Genomic DNA, 14,083 nt, shown 5'->3' with positions numbered 1-14,083 from the left:
CATGGAGTACTTGGCACAAGAAAAGTAGCCAGTAAGTGTTACTTATCATGTTACAGATGCAGAATCAAAGCTAAGGGACACTAAGCAGCACACAGGCCACACAGCTAAGCAATAACACCTCTGAGGTAAGAATCCAGGGCTCCTGACTCCTTAGTTCTTTCACAAAACAATAGAGAAACTAAAAAGGAGAAGCTAGGAATACTTTATTTAATTTACTTAACAAATGGTTATCATGTTTGTCCTAGGCCAGGCACTGTTCTAGGCACTTTATAAATACTAAGTCCCTTAAGCTTCATAGCAACCGATGGGGCAGACACTATTACCGTCACCATTTTATACGTGAGGTAAGTGACATACCCAAGGTCACTCACGGTCAGTGGGTGCTGCGCTGTGACTAGGGGTTCTGAAGAAAATATATAAAATATGAGTACCATTTTACTTAGACCATTTCTCATTAGTTAAAACATACTGTCCTTTCTAATAAGCATTTTAATTTTCAAGACATTTAATAGACTACATGGCATGCATACATCTAAAACCCCCAGTTACCCACAACTAAAAAAACCCTAAAATTTCAGCCTGTGTAATATAAATTGAAAGCCAATCTAGCTAGCAGCAGTTCCACAAATTGTAAATACAGTTCTGTTAGATGGAGACTATTTTCCATAAGGCGAGCCTGACAGAATCTACAGAAAATTAGCCTCCAAATTTCTAAAATTTCCTACAAATTATTGAAAAACTAACCATAAATGTGCTAAATGTCTTAAAGCATAGAGAACATACATTAGTCTTTATCTGATGACTTTGGTCTTGCCTATGAACATCTGTATGTACCCTATGCTACCATACAGTGAGATTTCAGGGTTTGCGCCCCTAGACCCTCACATACCCTAATAAAAATGACTCCGATGGCTACAGAACAATGCACTTGGCCCAGGACAAAGCAAACTAAGGTCATCAGCCAGCAAAGAGATGGATTCTCATAACGTTGAAAGTTTGATCAAAAGATGAGCTACTGAAACCTGGTGGATTAAAGTGAAAGGGAAGAATCAAGGGTTATTCCCAAGTGCCTGGCAAGAGTTACAGGGTGGAGAGGGGTGAAGGATGCCCTGTGCTAAGATGGTGAACTCGGAAGAGGGAGGTCGGCATACAGCACAAAAATAGTTCCATTTTAGACATACTAAGTTTGGAAACCTTGTAAGGCATCCAAGTGGAGCTCTCGAGTTGGCCATTAGATCTAAGTTGTGAAGCTTAGACGTGGGGCCTGGGCTGGAAAGATGAATTTTAAAGTTTCCAGCATACTATGGCAATCATCAGATTTGAATGAGATCACCTACACAGAGGGCGTACAGTGAGGAGAAAAAAGCCCTTAAGACTCGTCCTATCAGAGGGCCTGGGGAACTCCATTAAAGGCTGAGTCAAGGAGAATTAAGTCAATGAAGGAGACTGAGAAAAAATGGCCATAGAGGTAGAAGGAATACCAAGAGTGTATGGTATGAAAGCCAAAGACAGAAAGTGGTCAACTGTGTCAAATGCTACTAAGAGATGGAACAGGATAAGGCCTAAAAAGAATCCACTGGAGTAGGACCATGGAAATCATTGGTGACTCTAGCCAGAGCAGTTTCAACGGGGTAGTGCGATGGAAATTATATTACAGTAAGTTGAAGCATAAAGGGGAGCCAGTTCTGGCCACGGCAGAGTATCTTGTACTGTATTAACGCTACGGCTGAGGCCATTATGAGAACTGGATAAAATACGCCAAACAACTGCTTGACGCTGAAAAACCAGCAGTCTAGGTGCTGTAATCCTTGAGAGAAGGAAGCATAGAAGGTGAGCTCCACATCCCCCCTGGATTTTCCTCTGAGGTAGTTTTCCACATTCAAGCATGGGGAAATAGGGCCTAAGTAGACAGTGGCCGTCTTGCAAGGGCAGGACACTCCAGAAACAGATTTCCGAGAGAGAAATTCAGAAAAGGATCCCTGCATGGGGTGGGACACAAACATTCACCCCACAACACCTGCTATGTGCACTGGGTAAGTAGAAGAGTTGAGCTTGAAGGACAGGTCTCTATGAGTCCAGAGTTTAATGACTGCTCTCTCTCCTGTACCATGTTGCATCCCCCCTCAGCTAATGCCCTTCCCTCCAGAGCTAATATATTCCCTGTGCTCTATCATAAGGGAAAGCAAACTAGAGCCTTCAGCCCAAATCTAGCCCACCACTTGGTTTTGTAAATAAATGTTTTATGGAACCCAGCCGTGCTTATCTGTTTACACATTATCTATTGCTGCTTTTGCACCACCGGGGCAGAGCTGAGTATATGCAACAGACACCATACAGCCAGCAGAGCCAAAAGTATTTCCTCTTTGCCCCTTTACAGAAAGAAGTTTGCTGACCCACATCCTAGCTCATTGCAAAAAGAAATTTGACTGTGGCAATTTATGAAGCTCTCTTTGCTATTGACTTCTTCATCAACTGGTTAAGTACCGTCGACTTATCACTCCTTAATATAAAGTAAGTGACGGTGCTGATGCTCTGGGAGGGAAGACAGTGGTTGGTGCTTGGAATCAGCTTCAGTCATAGTGACCGATGTACATAATTAATTTTAGACCTGTAGAACAAAATGGGTCTCCTGGGATAGAATCTTTTAAGAACGGGTAGGTGAGTAGACTCACATAGTATGTAGATCCACATAGTGGATCTTGTTCCTCAGAGTAAAACCCAAAGGTCTAGCTCCCCGTTATCTCTCTGAGATAGTATCTTTTCCTCCCCCTTGCTCATTCTGCTCTGTGCACACCATTCTTGCTGTTTCCTACTGACTACAGGGAATCTCCCATCTTAGAGCCTTTGTACTGACCCCTCCCTTGGAACCACTATTTCTTCTGATATCATTTTAGCCAAGGACCTCACCTCCTCCAAGTTTTTGATCAAATATTACGTTTTGCATGAGACCTACTCAGACATCGTTGACAACGCATTCAGTCTGCCTGCCCCCACTCCACTTACTATTATTTTTCCCAAAGTTGTTTTCACTTTCTCTACTTTGTAATATATTCAGTTATGTTTATTTTTATTGTGTGTCTATCCCCTAATAGGGCCTAAGCTCTAAGAGGGCAGGAATTATGAAGATTTTTTGTTGTTCACTGATGTTTCCAAAATACCTAGAAGAAAGACTGAAGCATAGTTCCTGCATATCATGTATTTATACACTTCTTGAATAAATGCACGTAATTCACATTTTGTTGCAGTGTCATGGAAATATTTTCAGGGCAATTTGGGCCTATCATTTGGGGACTGGTCCATGTAAGTCTGACTGAGAAAATCATTTTTCCTTTCCTTCCTTGTCATAATTGTCCCTCTCTTTCCTACCCAACAAATAGCAAGTGTCTCCCAGAGATTTCTGGTGAATGAGATTTTCATAAGTAAAGTCTTCTAAACAACTCATCAACCAAAATATCAATACTTCAACAAAGCTTTTAATCCAAGTTAAAAGTTAGCCCCTAAAAGCTAGACATTGATGTCAAGCCCTTAGGGTTAACCTAGTAGTGTGGAACACTAACTTTCAATGCTATACTTACATCTAAACTCAAGTTACGTTATAAAAAATTCACTACTTGATATCCCTCATTTGTGTCAGAACTGGTTGTTCATTCTAAATTAGTTCGTTCCCTCCTTCCAGGGTATCATTATGTTCTCCATGCCTTATTTCTATTATAATAAAAATACATTAAGAGTAACCATACACAACTTCTTGGCGTCACACCAGGTCTGAATGCAGAAACTGGCACCACACATCAGAACAATTACCAACAGCAAAGTCATTTTCAAAGTTCTTTACGTGTTTCCCTTTCACTACACAAAAGATTAAACAACACAGAATTTTCTATGCTGTAATAAAATCACCCATTTTCAGCCTTTTAACTGATGGAGAAAATGTTTTGTTCAAAATGAAAACAGAAATTGTAAGTGTGAGTAGATTAATTCATATCTAATTATCCACTTCTCAGTTTGTAGAAAGGCAATCCCAGGATGTTTAAGTTGAAATATTCTGACTAGAAATCCATGTAATAGAAGCCTGATTTTTCTATAGAAAATATTTCTTATTGTTTTGAATTGTAATCCAAATTTCCAAGTATAGACCTATTGAATACATTTCCACATCCATTCAATTTTATTATTTAAATATATCTCCAAGGTGGGGAGGCGGGAACTCTTCTTACAATAAAAATCTTGGGTTGACTCTTACAACAACTAAATTCTTGCAGATATTAACTTAGCGTGTTCCCTTTTCTAGCATTCAGATTTGAAACAACCTATCTGGTTTAGTGAAAAATAAGCAAGAATTGTCCAAAGCACAATGTAGGGTTCAGTCACATCTCGGATTATGGGTCTCCCAGAAACATCTCCTCTGGGATCTGCCCTGGCTCTTCAACCAACTAGATATGACATACAGAGATGAGCTCTAGGGAAAAAAACTAAGGAAATGCTATCAGACCCTTCTAAATTTGTATTCATAGAACTTCCATTATCATGCATGGTGTCCCAAGATGGCAGCACAGTGACTTGGGTATTAAGAAACTGGAGACAAATGGAGAAAGGACACAATGATCTGCATGAATTGCCTTTATGTAAGATGCTCTCCATTTGTAAAAGTCCGTACAAAGTACAAACAACAACTAGGAGTCATAAAAATCATATACTATACGTGCAATGGTTTAGTTCCCACCAAGATAGAGAAATGGGGACCAGATTTACTTTTTTTGTTTTAAACAACAACAAACAAACAGATAAGCTATAGAAAAACAATGGTTTTCAGATACTGAACAACAGGCAGCACCAGACCACAATCCTTGACAGAGGAGAAACAGGTGAGGCAACTAAAAAAAAAAAAAAAAAAAAGCCTTTCCATCTGAATCTCTGACAAGTGGAAATAATTCACAAACTCCAAGCAAATATCCTCAATCATTTTTCTTTCATTTTCCAGAATATGGAAAAGCATCCCCTCATTCAACAAATAGGTATCGAGTCTCCAGTATGTTACAGTTACAAACACTGAGAGCTAGTAAGGGAGACAAGCAAGAAACAAGTAACAACGAAATTAGTAATAAAATTTCAGCTGATGAAGAGTATAAAATAAAACATAAAATAGTAAATGCTTCATAGGGACCGAGGACAAAGCATGTGCCTGTGTAGATGTGATAATCAGGAAAGTCATTCTTAAGAGGACATTTGAGCAGAGACCTGAAAAATAAGGCGTGGAGAGCTAGAGAAAGAACATTCTAGATACAGAAAACATGACATATAAAGGCCGGGAGATGAGAATGCGAACGAGACAGAAAATATAGTGAGTGAAGGGAACCTGACACAAAATGAGTCTAGGATGGCAGGTTAGAGTCAGAGCATGGAAAGCCTTGAGGGCCATGGAAAACCTTCGTATTTTATTCTCAATGAATCTGCTTTAAATCTAGGAAAGTTTTGAGCAGGTAAGCGACATGATTACATTTCTATAAAAAAATAACTCACCCTGGCTTATCGCAACACCAACAAAATGGCCGAAGTGGAAGCGAAGAAGAAGCGGACCTTCTTAAGTTCACCTGCCTCGGCGTGGACCTCGACCAGTTAGTTGCCGGACATCCGTCCCAGGAGCAGCAGATGCAGCTACGCAGCGCCCGCCACTGAGACCTGGCCTGCGGAGGAAGCCGCACTTGCTGCTGCAGCGCCTGCGCAGGCCAGGGAGGAGGCACCGCCCACGGAGAAGCCCCAGGTGGAGAAGACGCCCCTGCTCAGAGGTGATTATCTCGCCCGAGATGCGGGGCAGCATGGTGGGTGTTAACAACCGCCAGACCTTCAGCCAGGTGGAAATCAACCCTGAGATGATCAGCTTCTACCTAGGCGAGTTCTCCATCACGTACAAGCCCGTGAAGCTCGGCTGCCTGGCATCAGAGACCCCACTCCTCCCGCTTCATCCCCCTCACGCAGCCTGTGGGCCAATAAAGACAGAGTCCCCTTAAAAAAAAAATCACCCTGACTTCTGTTGGAGAACGGATTGTATTGGGTTAAGAGTAAATACCTAGAGACCAAATGGAAGGCAGTTTTAGGAGGGCCAGAAATGATGCTGCACCAAAGTGGCAGTTCTAGATGTGGGGAGAAGTAATTGAATTCAAAATAGATGTTCCCATTTATACTACAATATATGCTACATTGCAGATGCTGTTCTTAGTACTTTCATGCAATGGCTCATTGATAACACAACTACCATATAGGGTAGGCACTATAAATATCCCCATTTTAGGAGATGAGGAAACTAAGGCACAGAGTAAAGTAACTTGTCAAATATTACAGGCTGTTAAGAGGCGAAACCTGGTTTTGACCTCAGGAATCCAGCTCTAAGACTCCTTTCTTAACCATCACAGATACTGTAGCACCTACAGGAGATAATTGCCAATCTCTCACTTCAGTCACGTGGGCTTGCTTTTGGTTTCTCAAATATGCCATGTGCTTTACTCCTTCAGCATTTTCACATAAGATTTTCTTTCCCTGAAATGCCCTCCCCACCCCAGATTTATATTTTGCTTTCCTGGTTTTTTTCTCATCCTTCAGGCCTCCCCTCAGCTTAAATGTCACCTCCTCAGGGTGGTCTTCCCATTCCATCAAAAGTAAACACCCTGCCCCCTCTGTTATTCTTCCTCACAGTGCTCTGTTTCTTCCTTGGATGAAGTAGGAGGGAAGAACAGGGATTTGTATTTGGACATGTTAAATGTGAGATATCTGTTAACATTCAAGTAGAGATGTAGGGTAGGCAATTGGCCACATAAGTCTGGAATTCAAGGGAAATATCCAGGCTGAGTCATAAACATATATGGCCTTTACAGTCAGAAGACTGGATGAGAGGAAGATTTGTATCTAAGCAGCAAGTCGTTTGTAATAATTCTGTGATAAATAAGGACCTTTGTCTTGAATACATTGCTTCAGATATTTCTTTAAAGTCATGTTTTCCGCCATATTGTAAGGAGATTTACAGTGTACTGACATGGTGCCAAACAATGTTTGGGCTGACAGCTGGGATAGAGAGAAGATGATGATATGAGAAACTTTTGGAGGTGCAATTAATAGAATTTGGTTCTTGATTGAATATGGGCATAACTTAGGAGTCCAGGATGACTCTTAGACTCCTAGTTTAAAAAAGAATGTGTAGACAATTAGTAGGATGGGTGGATAATATTTCAATTTGGGACATATAGAACTTAATGTACTGCTGAAACCCAACCAGCTGGATACATACCTTTCCCACAGAAGAAAGAGATATGGAAATTATAATGTAGGAGTGAGTTAAGGCCTATGGTTATGGTTGGAATCAGGTGAAGATGGAGAGCAGAGCAAAGAGAGGACCAAAAATGGAGACTTCAGCAACAACATTTTGAGAATTCAGATCTCTTCTATCTTTAGTGCCATTGATAATCTTTCCCATCAGATAGTAAATTCCAGTGAGGAGAGGGACTTGGCCTATCTTGTTTATAACAGTATCCCCGATATCTAGCAGAGTGCTTGGCACATGGTAAGTCTCAATATACATTATTGAATGAATGATGAGTTCAATCTGGCTAATGGGCATTGGAGAGGGTCATCTGATTTAGGAACTGGAGTTATTTATAGATCAATTCACTCTGAAGGATTCTCCCATCTAGACCTCTTTTAGGGCTCCCCACTGAATTTGAAGTTCCTTTTCTTGGCTAGCTACTGTTAGGAAGTTTTATCTTTTTTGCTTCTATTATTTCTCAGTTTTAAAATTTGTCTTAATTCTTTCATTTCAAGCTTTGTTTCAGGTCTGTCTTTTAAGAAATGATTATTTTCAACCATGCCTCTTTATTCAGCTTTCCCTGTAGTGAAAGCTTTTCTCACTTTTTTCTTGTATAACCAGAGGCCCATTCAATATTGGGAAAGTAATCACCAAACATGCTCACAAGTACAGATAGATAATGTACTAAAACTCTAAAAATACTTTAAGGACTGTGTATCTTAAAGCAGTGGTCTCCAAATCAGGGTTGCTTGATCAGAACTTTGCTGATCTTAAGTGAATTTTCAATACAGGACAGGAAGTAGGAACCGGATTAGCCTTGAGCTAATTGTCCATAAGTCATGTATCATGCAAAATAAAGACTCTGGGGGTGGTGGTGTACATGGGCACACAAAAGGAAGAAATTTCCATAACTTCAACGTTTTTGATATCATCTTCTTTATACCAGTTCTCATAAACTTTAGAATCATCCTGAGTGCTTGTGAAAACCCAGGTTGCTCTCCTCATTCCCCAACATTTCTATTTCAATACGGCAGGGCCTGAGGATTTGCATTTCTTACAAGTTCCTAGGTGATGTTAATGCTGTTGTTTCAGGAAACAAGCTTTGAAAACCGAAGGCTTTAGACTCCGACTTCATAAAAAACAACCACCATATCGAACACACCTTTCATCCATCCTGAGTCTTAGGATGCATTGACATGGGATGTAAAAATTATGAACAGAGAAAAGGACGAATCAAAATGAATGACTCTGGTGACAGTGTACAAATCAAAACCTTTTTTAAGTCAGGTGTTTACAAAAAAATTTAAGAAGGACTTCATTGAGATGTCAACTGAAAAGTAATTGAAAGTAATTTTTGACAGACCACTATAAGATTTTTGACATATAATTCAGAAAGAAGTTTAAAAACATTGAGTAGCTCTGCATAATAAAACTATCATTTCCATTTACTTATTTAAGTGAGAAAGTTTTCTCAATGTTTAAATCTGTAAGAATAAAATAGGAATAGAATTGATGCTAAGCCATGACACATTCTAGTTTTAGGTAATGTTTACTCATGGAAATGTGATTTGGGAAAAACAGCCCTAATCATCTCATTGAGATACATTTCTAATAAAATGTTACAATTTGTGTAATTAGCTTTCAAATTTTGTAAGAGTGTAATATTGCTTTGAGCAATTGTATATCTGTAAATTACAATGATAACTTAATCCAGGAGAGGATTTTTAACTTTTATACCTTTACGTTTATGTTCATAAGACAAAATTTATTTTCCACTTGAAAGTACAAATTTTGATGTATATATGGTGATAGCTTAATCAATAGAAGACTTTCAAGCACATAAACGTATAATATTTAGATACAATTCCATGGGGGAACTGAAATAAAAAAGCAAGTCCAAAAATAAAAACATAAAATATCTGACTATTAAAAGAGTATTTTTCTTCAAGTATTTTTTAGATGGATGATAGTGGGAATCAAACTATTACAGTGTTTAGAATCCACTGAAAATATTTAAGAGAGTGATGTTACGTGTTTATTTTAGAACAGCAATATTTAGAATATGCCAAAACTAAAATCCTTTACAATTGTTTTGCTTTATGATGAAAAACATTTTGGTTGACAACTTAAAATGTGATGGATACATAGTTTAACATTTTATTTTAGAGTACACACTATCAAAAAATTACTTACGACTTACTGCCTTAAGGCAATCAACTTTTAATCTTCAGCAGCGATCATTTGATGGACTCAGACAGAACTGTGAATTTAAATTCCAATGAAAACCCAGGCTTTGCCTATTCTGTAAACATCTCAACAAAAACCATTCTTGTTCTTGTTTGGCATTTTCTCTTTCTTGTCCAGCTGGGATCCAAACACTCAGAAATGAGTAATAATGGGAAAAGATTATACACTCTTGAATGACTCATTCAAAGACCTTTATAAACTTTGTATATAGACTTGTTTTAGAAAAGAATCATTTGGGTGAATTCTGGTTTGTTTAGCAAATGGGAACTGCAGCACAGTTAAAAGAAAAAAGAAAGGATGTACAAATGGTACAAAACCATCACTGCAGGACTTTTCCTTCAAAAACCACTTCCCTGCATTTGTAATACTGGGAAACATAAAAAGAAACACATTAAAAAATGTTGAAGTCATCACTGAGTCTTTAGCTTCTTGATAATAACATCTTTTGCTTTTATTTAAGATATATTTTCTCTTGGAGATTCTTTACTTGGGAGACAGTCTTGCACAGGCATGCACAAAATCAACTCTGAACTTTTTTGAAACCTATTTTATTTTTTCTGGCCATTTTCAAACTCCACAACTTTATTTTGCATGATATATGACTCCTGCACAATTAGCTCAAGGCTAATCCAGTTCCTACTTCCTGTACCGTAATTGAAAATTCACTTAAGATCAGCAAAGTCCTACTTGCTATCACATTAAAATGATGTATTCCTCCCGATACAATCTCTCATACCTCTTTTCCATTTCAGCTACCCCATAAAACCACCTCTTCGTCCCCTGATATGCAACCTAGCTTATAGAAATGAATAGAAAACCACCTCTGGCTGACTTTGAGTAGTACTGAGTCTCCTTAAACTTCTCACTCTGTTCCAGCATTGTGGGTAATGGAACATCCCATAGACTCTATTATTTGCACCTAGATCAGTAAAAATTTATCTGATGGATTTATAAACATCTAATAAGGGTGTATGTGATGCACAAGTAATACAAATTCTTATATACTCCCTTGGGTAATTTCTATTTAAAGTTCTGTATAAAGATATGACAGATTGCACATTAAAAGGACAAGCTAAGCAAGGAAAAGAATCTCTTCTGTATCTATTCATGCCTAACTTCCCATATATTTTTGACATTCCAAGAAAGAAACCTCAAAATAATTTTCCGCTCACCTTTGTCCTTTATGATATCTTCTATACAACTGCAGAATATATAATGGATTTGTTCTTCCAAATTATCAATAAAGGTATTGAATAGAATGGGCTGTAAAATAACTCCCATGGGATGCATCCAGTATAAAAATCTTACATTGGCAGAGACCTGTCTAGCTCATTTACTGCTGAATCTCCAGGGCCTAGTACAGTGCCTAATAGCAAGTACTTAGTAATAGTGAATGAATGAAAATAAAGTGATGGATGAATATCTGGATGGACAGGAACTTGGTGGTTTTGACATCTTCTGATCTTTTTTTTAGATATGATCTTCTAGCCAGTAAATTAACCTCCTAAATGTATAACAATTGAGAACATAATATTTTATGTTTTTATTGAGAGCATTATGCAGGCTCTGGAGATTACCTGCATCCACGACAAACAAACTATGTAACTTGGGACAAATGACTTGAATTCTCTATGCTTGATCCCTCATCAATCAGACATTAACAGCCTCTCTCTTAGGCTTGTTGGGAGATGATATACATAAAACACTTGGCCTGGTTAATAGGAAGAATTCTGTAAGTGTGACCTATCACTTTTCCTATTGCATGTTTCCTTCATGTTTGAGATTAATGCCTAAGAATGTATCTGTAAACATTATCAGAATTACTATCTCAATTTTTGCAGGGACATTTATAATCACCTCTCTGCTAGCCATAAAATCATTTCATCCAAGCCAGCAGCTTGTACTTCGTGAGAGATCTAGAATGTAAAAATGTTCGTGCACATTAGGGTTTAAAGTTGTAAATAACCAGACCAGTCACAGTATAGTAAAAGAAGGATTTTAGGTTTCTTTGGCGAAACAAAAGCAGGTATAAAAAGTTACAAAGATTTTAGATTTTCATTCACAAAAAAAAAAAAAACAGTCATTCACATTTTACACTATACACGGTATAATATAAATACAGGAACGTATTATGTGCATTGTAATGAAAGAGGAAAAATTAAAACCTAATAGGTAGACACAGAGTTGTTCTGTGCTCTAGAACACCCAAAGGTGGATCACATTTAACGCAGCAACCAAGGGAACTTGCCTAAAGACAGTGTGTATGATTGTGGCTACTGTGGTTCCTTCTAAGTCAAAAGAGGTTCTGTGAAAAAGAATCCATGTCGGGTCTGCTCTTCTTCTATTTGCATTTTATTTGTTGTCTTCTCAAGATCATTCTAACTAAAATTAGGGAAAGACTCCTAAATGCTTTCTTTCCATTACAGGGTTTTCTTTAAACATTAAATTAAGTGGATAATGATTCAGAGTCATCTTCAGCAGTCATTTTATTCAAATTAAGGGGAGAAAACAGAGTGGGAAGAGATAAGGAGAAATTTGAACACATACACTCCACCTAACAGGAAGCAACGCCCACACTATTTCTATATATATGCTCCTTGCTTAGAATGGGCAAACATCATTTGCTGAAAGCTATACACTTTTCCACTCTTTTTATAATAAACACTTGATGCATTCTATCCATCACGTTATTTCATCAGGGACAGAGTACCTAGATTATATTGTTCCAAACTGTGTGAGGGAAGTATAAAGGCTAACACTGAAAAATAACTAACATACTATGTCGATGTTCAGGTTTGGGGTAAAATAACATCCAATAAATTAAATCAGTATGGCTTACTTCATTTATTTATGTATGCTTCACAGCTGCAGCATTCATACATGAACATTCAAAACTTTATAAAAGATTAAAATGGTTATATATACAAAATTTCTTTCTCTGAATGTGTGTTGTTTTAACAAACCCCCTCCCTCCAGAGCCCTAGGTCCATATCCATTTGAAATGTTGTTGATCTGTAATCTTGCAAGTTAGTGTTATAAAAAGCCATTAAAAAGGAGACCCAGTTGAGTTAATAATTAGCACTTTGACCCCTAAAAAATGCTCCTAGTCATAGAAAAGTCCTCCATTCAGGCCTTTCTTGTAAGTGAAGAAAAAGGAATGCAGCAAAAAAAGAGTTCCACGTTGCAGTCTCTAGTTCCGCTGGGATCCCATTAGCCAGCCAGGCTTCAGCATCACATGGAAGCCGGTTGTACCTAGGGCGGAAATGGTGCAGTGACCTACAAAACTTTGTGTTTGTTAATTGTCCAGGAAAAGCCATCCTCCATCTTGCTGACAAAGGGCAAGGGAAACCATTTCCAGCCTAAACAAACTACCAAAAGCAGCCGAACAAATGATTAAAGACCTGTAAGGCTCCATAATCATCATTAAATATGCCCAAACTCAGTGTGACTTTTTATTTTATATACAGGATTAAAATCAACATTAAATCATCTTATTTACATTGCCATTGGTGCTGAAATGGAGCTTTTTAAATAGTACAGTAGGCTGGTATACATTATAAAATGGTCTGCACTGGAGGCAAATAGAAAACTAAAGAAATTAGATAGTCTGGAAATGGTTACATTCTGCCCTTATTTTCTTTCCTTTTGTTTGCTTTCTTTTTGAATGCCAATACTTTCATTTAAAATGTTTCCGAGCACAGCAACCCAAAATGACTGGACGGTGGTCCAAAAATCCAAAGCAACTGATAATACTTCTCGAGGTGATAGGAAAGGCACAGGAAGTTAGGACTTTGGCTGAAATGATGAAAACACATGTTCGCCATTTTAGGGATCAGCGCCTTGACTCTTGCCACCTCCTGCTCCAACGGTGATCATGTTTTGATGTATTTATTGAATTGTCCTTTGCTGATGAGGAATTTTTAAAGTATTTCTTAGAATAAGTCCTTTGGTATGCAGATGCTACATGGAAGGAAAGAAAGAAAGAAAAGAAAACACAACAATATTACTTGCTCCATACCCTAAACTACCAATACCGTAGCCGTAAAATGAGGGTGTCTAGTAGTTGTTATAGCATGGTTGTCCATTCTTTCTAAAGGACCACTTACGGTTCAGGCAGGTAATTTTAGGCATAGCCCATCTTCCATTTCCTAGGCAACGGATGGTTGGAAGGTGGCGCTGAATGAAACCATCTTTGCAGTGATATCTAATCAGGGAGTTGATTTCATAACGAGGTTTCATCTTTCCAAAGGTCTTGGCATTTTCTACAACAGGGGGCTGGCCGCAAGCAACTAGAGAAAAGTAAATTGGGTTATTTCCAAATAATCTAAGTATTTCTATTGGCATGAGTTTCTCTTTTTTTTTTTCTCTTTCCTTCTTTATTATACCCAATCAAGCACCTTCAGCAGTCATTTAGATTAAGAAATTGATAATTTTCAAGACAAAACTAAACAGTAAGCCTCTGGGCCTAGTTTGAATCTTAGATTCTGTATCTTGATTTGTGCTTTTTTTTTTTTTTTTTTTTTTTTTTAAAAAAAAAACACG

At 38.0% G+C, this 14,083-nt stretch overlaps 1 protein-coding gene and 1 pseudogene across 2 annotated transcripts in view; one reads left to right on the top strand and one right to left on the bottom strand.

Annotated features, from left to right (window-relative positions):
- Window positions 1-5,545: 5,545 nt before the first annotated feature.
- LOC112392590 (40S ribosomal protein S15 pseudogene) lies at window positions 5,546-6,008 on the top strand (annotated as a pseudogene).
- A 6,358-nt stretch (window positions 6,009-12,366) lies between these two features.
- The window catches only part of VCAN (versican), a 112,779-nt gene continuing 111,062 nt past the window's right edge, over window positions 12,367-14,083 (bottom strand). For both annotated transcript variants that reach the window (XM_024734333.1, XM_024734334.1), the window contains 2 exons: window positions 13,648-13,830; window positions 12,367-13,501 (listed from right to left, as the gene is read on the bottom strand). In XM_024734333.1, coding sequence (XP_024590101.1) covers window positions 13,374-13,501; window positions 13,648-13,830 — 311 coding nt within the window. In that variant the 3' untranslated portion in view covers window positions 12,367-13,373. The remainder of the gene's footprint in view (window positions 13,502-13,647; window positions 13,831-14,083) is intronic.

This window comes from Neophocaena asiaeorientalis, unplaced genomic scaffold, assembly GCF_003031525.2.
Source record: "Neophocaena asiaeorientalis asiaeorientalis breed wild unplaced genomic scaffold, Neophocaena_asiaeorientalis_V1.1 scaffold184, whole genome shotgun sequence".
NCBI classification, from domain to species: domain Eukaryota; kingdom Metazoa; phylum Chordata; class Mammalia; order Artiodactyla; family Phocoenidae; genus Neophocaena; species Neophocaena asiaeorientalis.
Note: the sequence above shows the minus strand (reverse complement) of the source record. Positions and strands in the feature narration are given on the sequence as shown.